Genomic DNA, 15,765 nt, shown 5'->3' with positions numbered 1-15,765 from the left:
GCACGATCATTTATAACAATTAGACAAAGCTAGAAAAAAATTATGATAATTTTTGAAATCCATAAAACAAAATGGCGGCCATTTAATTTTCTTTTTAAATAACTCAGAAACCGTTGGTTTTATAAAAACTTTACAAGAGTAACCTTTTTTAGTAAATTTAATTTTTTAAGATTGGACCAATATTAACTGAGATATGGCAGCTTTAGTGGTTGGTGACCCACCTTTAGAGGGTTATGTAACGTTATTTAATTGTTTGAAATGACCTATAATCGCTTAATATTAACATTCAATGCAAATAGGGATTGTTGCATCATTGAGGTGACTCTATCAGCATGCCTTGGTTTGCACTGCAACAAACTTTCAGTAGTCACCTATCACTAAGGCTGTCATATCTCAGTTAATATTGGTCCAATCTTGAAAAGTCTAGTACCAATCGATAGGCAATTGAATTTACTAAAAAAGTTATTCTTGAAAATTTTTTGTAAAACCAACGGTTTCTGAGTTATTCAATGAGTAAACAAAATTTCGGAAACACCCAGTACATTATTCGCAATAAATGGAAGTGGCTGAATAATTTATGATTTTTCATTCATGAATTATTTTGAATAAAATATATTATTCTGCCTTTGTAATCGTTGCATGACAGGTGAGTACCGAAGTATACAATGTCAGGATGTCTGCAATTAGATTCCAGGAGTGAGAGACAGGAGAGAGTAAAATTTAAACAAACGACCAAAAGCATTCTACAATAGAACAATTTTATTCCATGTATTAAACAATGATTATATTCAGATACAATTAATGATATCAAGAACACAATTGAGATACTCAAGCTAGTTGTAAAATCATTACAATCTCTAAGATACTCAACTATACAGGGATCCTGGACACACTGAGCTTTTTCACCTGTTAACAACTGTACCTATGCATTATGTTTAATAGGGTAAACTATACGAAATACGAGCGAAATAGACACTCCCGTAATATACCATGCATTCTCGAAACGAGCAGAATAAATTCAGCGCATCCAAGACGCACGTATAGTTATAGTTGATAATAATTCTGAAACGACTCATAAGAATGAAATTAACCAAACATGATTTTGATTAGTTGCTGCTATGGCTTGCTATAGTGAGATTCACGTTTTCAAGTCAACATCTGAATAACATTAATTCGCTATCCTTGTCTGTCATTAGACAAAGCAGATGGATATATCCTTCCAACTCCACACAGTCGCCAAATTGTTTGCAGGCTGCAAAGAAATATATTGAGTTACCCACCTAATATTTAATCTCAATTATGAAAATTCATTACTAAATAGCGGATATATATAATTTAATTGACGAATGAGATATAATTACCGTATTGAATCATTATTGGAATGAATCAACAATCAATATCATATCAGATATACCAGGATGACTTGATTAATTAATGCTATCCAGTACAGGAAGGCGGTGGGAATCTGAAAATCAGCAACGCTTTAGTCCTATTTTTTCCACTGACTTTATAACGTGAATCCCTCTACAAGGGGAAAAAAACTAGAATATGACCGTGATTAACTGTCAAGAGAAGAGAATCAATCAGAAAAGCCTTATTTTCTGAAAGACATCTCATTCGGTTCTCGTAGCTTCCAATAATTTATTTATTCATAAATGACGTGTTTATTCTAGTTTTGCAGCCTAAACCAATGTTAATCAGGTACTGACATTATAACCTAAATCTTTAGTGAGGTCCACGTTATTATGGCAGTGGAGAAAGATAGTAGAACAGTGTTTGCCAAATCTCTGCCTTGCAACTTCCTTCTATAGAGGATAGCTGATACCGGTATATCTTATGTAATATTAACTGTTCATTCTTCTTTATATATGTTCTATATATTTTATTTGTCAAGAAAAAATATTTTTCATTGATTCGACAGTCAATTTTCATAATAAATTGAATTTTAATAAAATATTATTACAGATTGAATATTTTGTTAATTTATTATATTTCTACATCGTTTAAGAACGATCTGGCAACGATGCGGAGGTGGAATAGGATATCGCTAACTGCTTAGTCGATTGATGTACAAGGATAGCAACACCAATGTTAGCCAGGTATTGACTTTATAATGCGGGCCTCACTATACTTCTGAAACGGCAATAGTAGTTTATCACTTGGTTAGTAGTTTCTCATTCAGAGTAGTTTCTATATCACTCACATCTTCTTATCTACTCAGATTTCTCTGTCTACCCAGAGTAGTAGTTTCTTTCTCACTTGATCACTCAGAGTTTCCTATCTCCGTCCTCCTCTGGGAAAGCATCCGGGAAATAAGTGTTGTAATTCTCCTGAGTTGGCTTGTGAGGGTAGCGAATAGATTTGGGGATGTACTTGGGCAGGTAGTCCTTATAGGTGCGCTGTCGAAGGGGATGCTCCCACCTTTCAAAGGGCCGATTGCGTCTCTCGAAAGGTCGTGTCATGAATTTAATCTGCAAAACAAACACATATATACATAAAAAACACGAAGATAGATATAGAACACATATACACACATATAGAAAAAATATATAGGAGAAAACAGAGTTTAGATACATACAGGATTGGTGGGAATAATAGAAACAGCTTAATACTTCATCTACAAGGATATTTTAACCGAACGATTAATTGAGGATCCTAATTGAACGAGTTAGTTCAATTGGATATTGAACTAATTGAACATGGATCGTAATTGTACGAGCGTTAGCGAGTTCTTAAAATTGAGTCGAGGCCAAAATCGTTGTCCGTCTGTGGGTTTGTATATTCTACAATAATTTTTAAAAGAATAGATCAATCAGCTTAAAGTTTTGAAAACGTAATCTTCGAACCTTTTCACAGATCAAGTCCGTTGAACAACAAAATTGACTCACTCCTTCCTCCTTTTTCAAGATATAAAATAATTTATAATTTTAGGATATAATAATTGGAAGTGCATACGAAGAAAATTGTTGTGATTTATTATTTAGTCAGCTAGAATTAACTGCTTGCTAGTTCTATAATTTATCCATTCATTTGAAAAAGCTGATGCTATTTGGGAGTAGTCACACAGACTGGCCTTTATGCGCCGATACATTATTTCAATTGATTAATATAAAACATATTCAATTTAAAACCTTTATATTAACTCGCTTCCGTTAAAGTCTGTCTGCCTGAATATTGTCTGTCTGTAACATATGCGCAATTAATAATACCACTTGTGATAGCAGTTGCTATAGGGTTCAGCAACCCTTTAGATAAAACATATAGAACAAACATATAACAGCCTAGAGGTCTCGGGTTCAAATCCGAATATTAACAAAAGTTTTTAGCCAGGTCAATACTGTGTTATCGGAGAAGCACGATGAACTGTCAGTCTCAGTTGAATTATACATTTTTTTTCTACAATACATTGCAATCTAGTCTAAAATTATACAAAATGTCCCAAGAAAGGTATAACTGCCGGAGACCAAAAACTCCAATTTCGAAAACATTGACGATCGGTCAAATTGAACGACGTAAAAATCTGGTGTGGTACACTCACACAACTTTCCTTGCTCATATTTGAAACTACTATCAGACTTCTGTATATGTATATATATATATATAATTGTTTTCAGAGTACTTTTTCTTTGTGTGAATTGTGAAATTCGATGATTTTTTTAGTCGACATTTTTTTAATGTCGTCAAAACAGCTGTTCTACAGATGAAATATCTCGACTATGTGTTCTTTTTATGAACTGCGCTACCTACCTACCTCATGCACGAGAAGGAGGTTACTAAGTCCATTTCCCAAGGATGGGGTGGACCCCCATTGGTTTCCCAGAACGAAGACTCATGCCAGTTGATAGAGCTGATGAATAACTATACAGGATATGAATTTGAAAAAAAATCGGTCAAGTCATTTTTGACAAAATCGTGAAAAACATGGTTTTTTAGTAATTATCCGCCATTTTTCTCAAAAATATTACGGAGCTCCAGCAATTTTTCCAGAAATGAGACTCATGCCAGTTGATAGGGCTTATAAATAGCTATCCATGGTATGAATTTGAAGGAAATCGTTAGAGCCGTTTTCGAGAAAACCGTGAAAAACATGGATTTTAGTCATTATCCGCCATTTTTCTCAAGAATATTACGGAGCTCCTGAAATTTTCCTAGAAATGAGACTCATGCCAGTTGATAGGGCTTATAAATAGCTATCCATGGTATAAATTTGAAGGAAATCGTTAGAGCCGTTTTCGAGAAAACCGTGAAAAACATGGTTTTTTAGTCATTATCCGCCATTTTTCTCAAGAATATTACGGAGCTCCTGAAATTTTCCTAGAAATGAGACTCATGTCAGTTGATAGGGCTTATAAATAGCTATCCTTGGTATAAATTTAAAGAAAATCGTTAGAGCCGTTTTCGAGAACAACGTAAAAAAATGGTTTTTCAGTAATTATCCGCCATTTTTTCCGCCATCTTGAATTGAATTTTATTGAATTTCTTATTGTCGGGTCCTCATGGTATAAGGACGTTAAGTTTAAAATTTCAAGTCAATCGTTTGATTAGGAATGGAGTTATCGTGTTCACAGACATACACACATACACACACACACACACACAGACAAACACCCAAAAATCATGTTTTTGGACTCAGGGGACCTTGAAACGTATAGAAAACTTGAAATTTGGGTACCTTAATTTTTTTTGGAAAGCAATACTTTCCTTACCTATGGTAGTAGGGCAAGGAAAGTAAAAAAGTGGTTGTCTGTATAGGGTTACCTTGTAAATCCACTCCCAGTCGAATATCTCGTAAGGCAGCTGGTGTCTGGGACGATTGGAGTACATGTAGCGGAACTCGTTATGCAGCCAATTCCTTCGTTCGTCGATGTCTGTGATGTGTTTGACATGGGACTCGCTCTTGTCCACGTTTGGTTTCATGTCATAATCGCGTTGCTCTGGTTTGTTCATGTAGAACAATATCAGCATTCTTAGAGCGCTGTCATCCCAGCCTGTAAACATATCAAAAGAATTATATTGAGAAAACTTCTAGATTGAGGTCCACGTTATTAAGCCTATAGGACTCTACACCACAAAGGTAAAAGAGGCTTCGATCAAGAAAGAAATAATAGGAAGGCATTGCATAGTTGTCAGTTTTCATATTCATCCACATTCTATAGCTGATACCAGTTTATTTGGTGTAATATTAACTGTTCATTCTTGTTTAAAATAATCAATAATATTTTATTCGTAAAGAAGATATATTTTTCAATGATTGTGTAATACATTTTCTTTATTGAGATTGAATTTTTTTTTATAATTTTATTTCTACATTGTTAAAACATTATATGTTGAACGACAAGAATGGCAACACCAATGTTGATCAAAAACAGACAATATTACGTGGACCTCACTATAGTCATAGAGAAGAGATAGGTCAGAACCCGATGAAAATGCATTCTTTCAACATTGTTTTTGAAATATTCCTACTCCTTCCTTCATCCTCTTGGAGGATAACAGGATATCATAAAGAACAAAAGAAACGCATTTTGATAATACTACAAGTCAAATGGATGATAACAAACATAGATGATTGGATTTATTTTTGAAAATCTGTCGACTATACTTGTATAGCAACATTTAAAATAGATTATTTGAATAATGAGCTTTAAAATATAAACTTTCAAATGTTATACTCTTATTGCAATAAAAATAGCTTTACATATGAAAAAAATGTGGGAAACTTATATTATTTATATGCCCCTTGTACTTTTAGGGAGAAAAGTGCGGCGTTTTCTCCCCGAGGGGGGGAGAAAGGATGTTTGTCATCTGCGGCAAAAGTAAGAGCTTTTTCTTCTGTTTTCAAAATCAAATCAAACTTCATTTCACCAAAATAAAAATAATAAAATAAACAATAGCACATTAGGCGCTGCCTGCAAAACTTTCTCCCTCCCCAAAGGAGAAAATGCACTTTCATCTCCTGAAGTACAAAACTTACTATAAATAAAAGTGTAAATCTGAGTACCCTTTTGAATTATTTCGTCACGATATCCGTTTCGGCTACTAATGCCGAAACATGTCGTGACGAAATAATTCAAAAGGGTACTTAGATTTACATTTTTATTTATATTAAAAGTAGCCATAAGAAAAAAGATAACTTATTATGTACGAAACGTATTAATTAACACACTATGATTATATAATATTAAAAATATTACAATGCTTTTCCCCCTATATTCTGTTTCACTTGTCTACCTTTCTATCTTGTTTTAAGTGTAATTCAATTACTGTATAATATTTCAGTTTTACATTATGATAATTCATGTTAAGTGCTATTTTGTTTTTGTAACACTATCGGACTCAGTTGGAATTGTAATACTGTATAAAGAATAAATAAATTATGTAAACAACAAAAATTGAACTACTGATTGCTATTTTTCCAATTTTGATTTCTATTCCTCGTTGTATTTTTTTCTTCCTTGTTGTTACGCCTTCAGCGCGCTTTGAGCAGTCAGCCTCCTCCAGCCGCTTGTACAGTACACATGTAGTTTGATAGTTTCAATAAATAAAATAATTTTTTTAAAATGCTCTTTATTCTTCCGTACTCGTTTCTGGTGCCCGAACAGTAACTACAAAACGTTTTCCTTGAAAATAGTTGATTGTCTGTCGGTAGTTGATCGTCTGTTCATTTAACCGTTAAATGTCAGCCGCGATCGATCGGGAAATTCAAAAATCGGGGTCGCAAATAGAACTCTGTCGAAAACAGAACTCTACAAGTGGCATGAAAAAAGTGACTAAACTTTAATCTTCACCACCAACGTGCAGTAAATCATCTCATGTTAAAAACTTATGTTATTTTCTTATGCTATCTTTTCTCAATGGCTTCACGAGAAAGAACTACTAGGACTATCGGTTTGAGTTACCAGTGAAATTTGCAACATGAGCGCGGTATACCATGGGATATCTTCTCATGTTATCTTTTGTCTATGCTAGACTTGAAGAGGTATTTCGTTTATTGACGCAATAGCTAAACTGTTTACTGGTCTTCTTCTTCTTCTTCTTCGACTGGAGCTCTGGGTACACAGTAATACAATTTTGAAGGAAAATCAGGCAGGTTTCCAAAGGGTACTCGACAGTAGATAATTTATACAATCTTACTTCATTGGCGAAATTGAAAACAGCAAAAAAAGGTGGTAAATTATGTGCCTTCTTTGTGGACTACCGGGCCGCATTCGATACAGTGAATAGAGGAGCTTTGCTATATAAATTATCATCTATGGGACTGTCCAATAGGTTTCTTTCAGTAATTAAGAGCTTGTACAGTGGCACAAACTCGAGTGTGTGGTATAAGGGTGGCGTAACGGAGTCGTTTAGTACAGATAAAGGTCTCAGACAAGGCTGCTTACTCAGTCCTTTGCTGTTTGCATTGTTTTTGAATGATATTGAGGAGGAATTGAGAGGAGGTGCCACTACGGATGGTGTTAAGCTCGGTGTACTCATGCATGCCGATGATATTGTGGTGCTGGCCACCATACTCCAACACAATTACAAGGCATGATAGAGAGGTTAGAGCAGTATTGTGAGAGGTGGAGACTAGAGGTAAACCAGGAGAAATCGAAAATTATGAATTTTAGAAAAGGTGGAAGAAGGAGAGGTGATGAAAAGTGGGTTTTTAATGGAGAAGCTATAGAAATTGTTAACAGGTACAAATATCTAGGAGTAACACTCACGCCAAACTTGAGTTTCACCCCGCACCTAGCCGATAGATTGAAATGCGCAAAGAGAGGTTTGAATGCTGCATGGAATCAGGTGATAAATGATGGAAAGGTTAGCTTCCAAGTGGGTATTGTTTAGTGCAGTAGCATGAGCGATAATGTGTTATGGAGCTCAGATATGGGGATACAGAAAATTCGAGGAAGCAGAGAAGCTCAAACGATATTTCATGAGAAGATTGCTTGGTTTAACCTATAATAGCCCAACTATGTCATTTTTCTGGGAACTATGGAGTCGTCAATATATTATTTCACTCTCAATTTGCAGTCTTCGTATATTGTAAAAGTTCTGTCTTATACGGATAGATATCCGAAAAAATTAGCGTTACAAATAATCAGTCAGAGATTGTCATGGTATAAACATTGGAATGATATGGCCAGAGATAAACTTGAATAGACAAAGCTTTGCCAATTGGAAAGGAGAACTGAAAAAGTTGAGAAGGCGTGAATAAGTGTGAGATAGAACGATTTCAAAGTAAGGCGACAGAAGCAAGATACCACAACATTTATAAAAATTTGAATCTAAATTTAGGAAATGACAGTTACCTTAAAAGCGATATTGCCTACTCTCAGATCAAATGGATCATGAAGGCTAGAGGAGAAGCAATAGACCTGAATTATAAGCCCTGGATGATGGATAGAAATTGTCTGTGCTCTCTGTGCAATAGAAAGGAATAGGAAGATGTGTACCACTTTATTGCAAGATGTCCAGTACTCAAGGAACGGAGAGTTAAGTGGCTGGGTAAATCTATTTTGGGGACACAAGAGTTTACAGTAATTATGAACGGTAGTGATTGGAGAAACCTCGCGTTATACTGTAGAGATGCGTGGAAATACCGATGGTTTTTGATAAATATCTTCAATCATAAGTTACAATTTATTAATATAAGATGTAAATAAGTTAGAGAAAAGTTGTGAGATATAAATTTTTATTTGGTATACTGATAGTTCCAGAGTTCAAGTTTCTGTTATTTTTATCGAATCTTTGTTGTATGCCTATGTACTCTACTTTCTTTGTTGATATTTCCAATATATTAAGTTTCATTGCTGAAATAGTCGAAGTTACTGAATTCTAAGTTACTACTATTGTTAGTTTAAGCGAATACAATGCTGAAATATTACAGTATTACTGTATAAAACTTCTTATAAAACTCCTTCTTCAGCTGAGGGCTTAAAAGCCAAGCTTGTGATCTTGTTTGATAATTTATGCTTGTTTTCAATTTTTGTCAATAAATCATTATTCTATTATCTATGCTAGAACTGACCAACAAACTCGTTGCCAATGATGTGCTGGTAAAGTTGTTGTGCAGGCATAGCATGGCAGACATTGACCCTTGGATTGGTGTCCACGTGATCAGCATTCATTAGAGTTGTGTTCAGTTGGTAGACATAGAACGAGAACTGCCTGCCATCCGTGACCACGTGTTGACTTATCAGCGGGTAGGTGATCTCGTTGAACGTCGAGAACCCTGACAAATCATACTCAAATGATTAATTGCACAGTTAGTTAGGTGAGGTTAGGTACACAAATTATAATTAATTAATTTTTTATTTCTATTTATTATTTGTGAATACAATATTACAAATCATATAAATATGATTGGGTAGGAACAACAGGCTTGGCCCAAAACTATTTCATTCCCAAATTTTGATAATGTTACATGTCCAAAAGTATGTTATGTTTCTACTGTAAAAAGTTCAATTTCAATATATTAGTCCAAAAATATTTATAAGCTGGAAATTTTGAATTTAGAAAAATTAAAACAACAAATTATAGTTTAATATTACACTTAATCAACACTACACATTAAATTAAGTTATTTTATAAAAGTTTGAAACCAAAAATACACACAAATTCTCACTAGGAACAAGTATTTACACAGTTGGTTAGTCAGAAAATTAAATATAATATAGCACCGATTATCCGGACGTCAGCTGGGTGGAAGAAAAAATTGAAATATCCTTAATACCTAACCTATTCTGTATTAAAAGCGGCTAATTGGTCCGACATAATCAAGGTGCAGTACAATATTTTCATGAATAAGATATTTTAGTTACTGTACTCCATTAAATTACAGAACTAGAATGTGAATGGAAGATAAGTACATACAAGTCATATTGGCCCAGTCACTATATACATTGATGCTTGCAAATTATATCGAAGTTCTGATTTCATAATATATTATTTGGATACATGAAAAAAGTACAGAACCAATTTCTTAATGCGAAATTTCCTTGTGCTGGATACAGAGTGGCGCAAAGCTTTGAATATAAAAATTGGTCATATTGAAATATTGAAGTACACTCAAGGGTAAATTTTATATTTTTCGACCAAAACTACTTTTGATGCATGATTTTAAACCGCCTTGACCAGCCAAGAAGAATGAGCTGTAGTACGATGAGATCCTTATGTCAAAAGTTATGAGTGTTTGAAATTTTGATTCTTGAGGTGGACTTTTCCACTAAATTAAGTGCATCCAACGCGTGATTCTCATTTCAACATGATCTTAGGAACTAATATCATTGTGCGAAATCTCAATGTAATGACAATGAAGTTGGTGATGATGATTGAAGCTGAAATTTAGGTGTTTTTAAAAATACAAGGAGCATTGTTGTCAGGTGTACCTGAAAATCTATATAAGATAGAGCGCTCTTCCTGATCTTAGATCGTAGAACACAAAATTACGCCCAGAGGGATTTTTAATTATATGTTTGAATGGTAACAATCGGAAGATATTGTTGATCGTAAACTAGAATTCAAGATTGTTTTTTTCTTAAAATGTCACTCATTTGGACTGTTGTATAATGTTGTATGAGGAGGAGGAGGAGTGAAAGGAGAAGGAGGACGGTGTACCTTGATAGGAAGCCTGTCCATGACAAGAGGCATAACCAGCTAGCATTGCCTGAGCATGTAGAGCGTCCTCTCTCTCCTGGTCTCCGAAATGCGGTGGTCGTCCCAGTAAGTGGTTGCAGGAGTGAAACGACACTAGACCAAACTCACTGTCACTGCCCGGCCAGAATCCTGCAATCAAACAAACAAAACCTAATCACAAAATTTCATTTATTATTATAAAAAGGAGAGATCCGTGGTCTAGTGGATAGTGCCTGCTTAGCAGCCTAGAGATTCCAGGTTCTCAATATAAAAACACAACTTTTGGTATTGGCACCTAGAACGTTGAACTATCGGTCCCAGCTGTAGCATGACAATCGTTGACCCATTGACGGCTTGAATGATACAGTCAAGCGAGGTGGGACTCCCCACCAACTAAAGCCATTTCATTTTTTTCCATTGTAATAAAATTAAGTTACTATTTGCAGCTTACCTTTTACCCTTCACTACTTCAGTATGTTCTGACACAATTCAATACAAGCATTACGTTCTAACACTCAGCTAAGGTCAAGTGTTGAGGGTGTCACGGCATATTTTCCAATAAAAACACCATCCATACTAGTAAAATAGAATTTTGAAAGTGGGCGCCAGCCTCTAAGTCAGTTATCTCCTAATTGCAGATAACAAACACCGCTCCTCCACAGCTGATAAATTGAACCGGCCTGAATATAAAATATGATTACATTCGATGATATTTCCTAAATTTCTTCCCTGATTGGCAAATACATAAATGTGACGTCACATCTTGGAAGTGTGGAAGAAAAAGCTTATCATAGATGATAGAGGATTGCATGTCCAGTCATGCCAAAATACATGTGTGTCAAGATCTCTAATCGCATAGAATAGAATAGAAAAAACGTTTATTGAATAAATAAGCTACCTTAAGCGAACCTCAAAGAGGCTGCTTGACAAGGTAATATTTTACAAAACATGTAAATTCAAATATAAAATATACATATATCTGTGAACTTTATTTTTACTTAACAGTTAAATTTAGGCCTACTTATCATTTTATTACACTGTTAAATTTACTTACAGAATTTACTTAACAGTTAAAATTATCATGATATTAATTAATTGTTGGCTCAGCTCTCAAAAATTTCTGGCTTCAAATCTCTCAAAATAAAAGCATATCTGGCTTATATGGAAGAAATAGAACATATTATATGCCGCAATCATGTCATCCTGTATGGCTGTTTGTGTGAGGAACTGCATCAGTTAGTTAAAGCAATCAATATTTTCTGTGATATTGCCTAAAATTTCCAACCTATTCCTGCCACCACCTCATGTCATGCATCAGGCCTATTATTAAATTGTTAATAATATTGATTGAGCTATTTGGAGCAATATTATCAAGTAATGAGCCTTTTGGAAAATATAAGTATTAAAATAATTATCAAAAATAAAATACTAGTGACAACTTGGGCTGAAGAGCTCGCTCATGAACTCTTTAATGCTAGATTTAGTTACTATTTCAAGGTTTTAATGCTAGAACGTAATTAGAATTTTGTTTTGTTCAAAATAATGAATAAGGAAACTGAATCTGAATCTAGCTTCGCTAATGCAAACTACCTTGCTGTTTCACTATATAGTTTGGCCTACACAAACGACCATAATATAAATGAAGTGGTTGAATCTTAAATGAGTATATATTGAAATATGACAAACAAAACACCAGATCTTGTTAACTTTAATAGTATCTTGATAGTATCTTCATGGTTATCTTCCTTCATATTCGGGAAACTTTTCAAACTGCCGTCGTATTTGAGAAACGTTTCAATAGCCCTCATCTTCGGGGAAACTTTTTGAACTACCCTCGATTTGGCAAAAATTCTTAAACTGCCCTCGTATTCGGAAAACTTTTCAAACTGCCCTCGTATTCAATCACCTTACCTCTGTGCGCCGAGCATGTTCGTCTATAGACTGTGTGAATCCGCCCACTTTCCAAAAAGCTTCTACGCGTGGCTCGTAGTCTACCTGCAAAAAAAAAGAAAATTGTTAAATCTAGAATAGGTCACGGCTCGGTGTGTAGGGCAGTTATTAAATCTAATAGATCATTAATCCTGTACATTTGATAAAGAAATACATTTAATAAGTGTCCTAGAGACCGGGGCTGAGTCTAATTTAGTAGGAAGTGACTACACAAAAGTACCTACTCTCTTTCAACACGCGCGCACAATCGACTCAACCGACACACCAAAGATATCCGGACCGTCACAGCTTACATTGTTGAAATGGCGTTCATCCTTTTGTATTATACCATGACTCCACTATACAGAGTTAGTCATATGTATGGGAACCCTTCAATTAGTTGGAGACTGTTGTAGATAACTGTCAAACTGTAACTTTCAGGATAAGTTATTGTTCAAATACTCTACCTTTTGACGTACAACTGAATTTTAACCCTTCATAAGGGGGTGACTTAGGGGTTGTAGCTCGAATATTTTAAATGTAAACACCCATTCTGTGGTGTTAAAGGCCTTTTTGAAACAAGAAAATGGCATCGATAGAAATGTTCTATGATACTTGCATCCAAAATGGCGGCTAATTGAAGTTTTTATTTTGAAAGAAATGAGAGGTTGCAACTGAAATATTTAGAGTATTCGACCAATAACTTATCCTGAAAGTTACAGTATTATTTCTACAACAGTCTCAAATTTATTGAAGGGTTCCCATACATATGACTCACTCTGTATATTGATGTAAGTCAATATCGAGCCCAGGCGCTGGTAACGTGTTAAGACATATCCTCATACATTTTTGAAAGTGCACGGTATAATGAGCATATTATTCCCATTACTTCTAATTGGACTATTCATTCTCGTCCGGCCGGACTGAGTAGGAATAGTTCGATCATAACTTATGGGAATTCAAGTATTTTTACTGCACCGGAACACTTCAGTGACTGATAATGATACGTGGGAATCCTGTTTTCTATAGTGAGGTCCACGTTATAATTATAGTATTTGATCAACATTGATGTTACTATCCTTGCCTAACATTTAACAAAGCAGATAGCGCTATCCTTTTCTACTTTCTCAACATTGCCAGATCGTTTTTCAATAATGAAGAAATATAATGAACTGAATATGTGACCTATCTGGAAAGTTTCTGTAGTGATGATCACGTTATAATGGCTGTATTTGATCAACATGGTGTTGCTATTCTTGTCATTCAACATAGGCTATCAGATAGCGCTATCCTGTTCTAGATCTGCAACATTACCACATTGTGTTTTAACAATGTGGAAATGTAATTAATAAAAAAATGATCAATCTCATTTTATAAAAATGTATTATTGACGAATTAAATAGAATAGATTATTTTTAACAATAATGAACAGTTGATATTACTGTAGATTGAATATACCGGTATCAGCTATAAAGTATCTTCTATAAAAGATAGTGACAAGGCAGAGAATCGGCAACGCTGTTCTCCTATCTTTCTCCACGGCCATTATAACGTTGACCTTACTATAGTGAATAATATTATGTATTTTTTTTCAAAAACTACATTATTTTTACCTCAGCGTGTAGTATATGAGTCGCATGTTGACCCAAATTATTTATCAATACTCGGTTCACATTCTCAATAAGCGATCTTGTTTTTCTCTCTCGCACTTGTATGTCGGATACATCCTCATTAACACTGCAAAACAAAAAGGAAATGATAATGGGTCTACAATATTATACAAAACAAAGTATAAACTTACTTTCACGTAAGTTAATATAGACCTAGCATTTTTTAATGTTTCCTTCTGATTCAAATTTATAATCTATACTTGTCTGTCATTAGACACGTACCGAACAACTTATATATTATTTTCCAACTCTGCAAAATTTTTTGTAGACTATTCAATTCAATTTTTTGTCCGTGACCAGTGTATATACTGCACAGACATTGTAGATAAAATATAGGCTAATTAGTTAACTACCGTACCAGAATATTTCATCTCAATTAATAGAATTTATTATTAAATCATAAAAATGAATTTATTTGAGAAATAAAATATATTTGATAACTGATATATCAATTTTCCAATATGGAATTGAGATATGGGGGGCTACTTGAGATATCCATATGAACAAATTATTCACATTACAGAAACACCTTATAGGAGCTGCTTTATGCAGACCAAGCCAAAGTACCTAGAATACAAAACCTGTATTCTAGGTGATAATAATAATATCGAGTGAACTGGCTGGCTCAGGTCTGGTGTCAGAGTTTTCAAGTTGCAACTGATCAATTTCAGGGCCTCTGACATGACCAAACGACTGCTTTTTAGGCAGCCGGGACCGATGGCTTAACGTGTCCATCCGGAACACAGATTCTATGTACCTTGATGCAGGTCAACATTGTATCCTAGTAGATTTCTTTTTCAAGAATTCCAGGTGCTTTCAGTGAGGCAAAAATAAGCTAAAAGAATCATATATTCATTAAGAAAAATTGTGATACATTCAACTTAAGGAATAATCCATAATAATTTCCATCCCTCTAATTCATTACAATTTTATATTATTGACTTTACCAGCTTAAAGCTGCGTTCACACCAAAGTTATCAACAAAATGTTAATAGCTAGATGTTATCAACAAAATGTTAATAACTGAATGTTATCAACAAAATGTTAATAAATCCTTATAGATTCTATTAGATTAAACGGAATTTAAATCTATTGAATCTATAAGGATGAAGCAACATTTTGTTGATAACTTTGATTGATAGCTCACAAATAATTTTCAAGATTATAACACAAGATTGAAACACTACATAATGAAAATAGATAATTTAAAATAAACCTTTATCTTAATCCAATCCAGTATAAGATTCATTATAGATTTTGTAATTCTATTAATAATGAATTTAGTTGGGACTTTGTTTATAAACAAGTAACACTAATATTCAAACAGAAGTCTACATACACTTTGGTGTTTACAAACGCAGCTATAGCTTCTTTGTTTCTAACTTTTTGAATTTGTCATTTGCTAGTAATTTTGTTACGTTGTCCTATCGTTTTTAAAGATTGAGATATGACCTAGTTCCTTAATTTTATCATTTTATGCTTTGAATGAGCTCTATTATTCTTGTAATGAAAAACCTGTTGCATTCTAGGTTTATTGATAGTAATG

The 15,765-nt window shown here is 34.2% G+C and overlaps 1 protein-coding gene across 1 annotated transcript; it reads right to left on the bottom strand.

The window, feature by feature from the left end:
• Nucleotides 1-741: 741 nt before the first annotated feature.
• LOC120352045 lies at nucleotides 742-12,428 on the bottom strand. The gene is made up of 5 exons (XM_039431489.1): nucleotides 12,383-12,428; nucleotides 10,603-10,770; nucleotides 9,014-9,217; nucleotides 4,759-4,988; nucleotides 742-2,471 (listed from the first exon to the last, which is right to left on the bottom strand). The coding sequence occupies exons 1-5, from the start codon at nucleotides 12,426-12,428 to the stop codon at nucleotides 2,268-2,270; spliced, it is 852 nt and encodes a 283-aa protein (XP_039287423.1). The 3' UTR covers nucleotides 742-2,267.
• Nucleotides 12,429-15,765: the final 3,337 nt, after the last annotated feature.

This window comes from Nilaparvata lugens, chromosome 6 (genome assembly GCF_014356525.2).
Source record: "Nilaparvata lugens isolate BPH chromosome 6, ASM1435652v1, whole genome shotgun sequence".
In the NCBI taxonomy this organism is placed as follows: domain Eukaryota; kingdom Metazoa; phylum Arthropoda; class Insecta; order Hemiptera; family Delphacidae; genus Nilaparvata; species Nilaparvata lugens.
The sequence above is the reverse complement of the archived record's forward strand: the minus strand, read 5'-3'. Positions and strand labels throughout refer to the sequence as shown.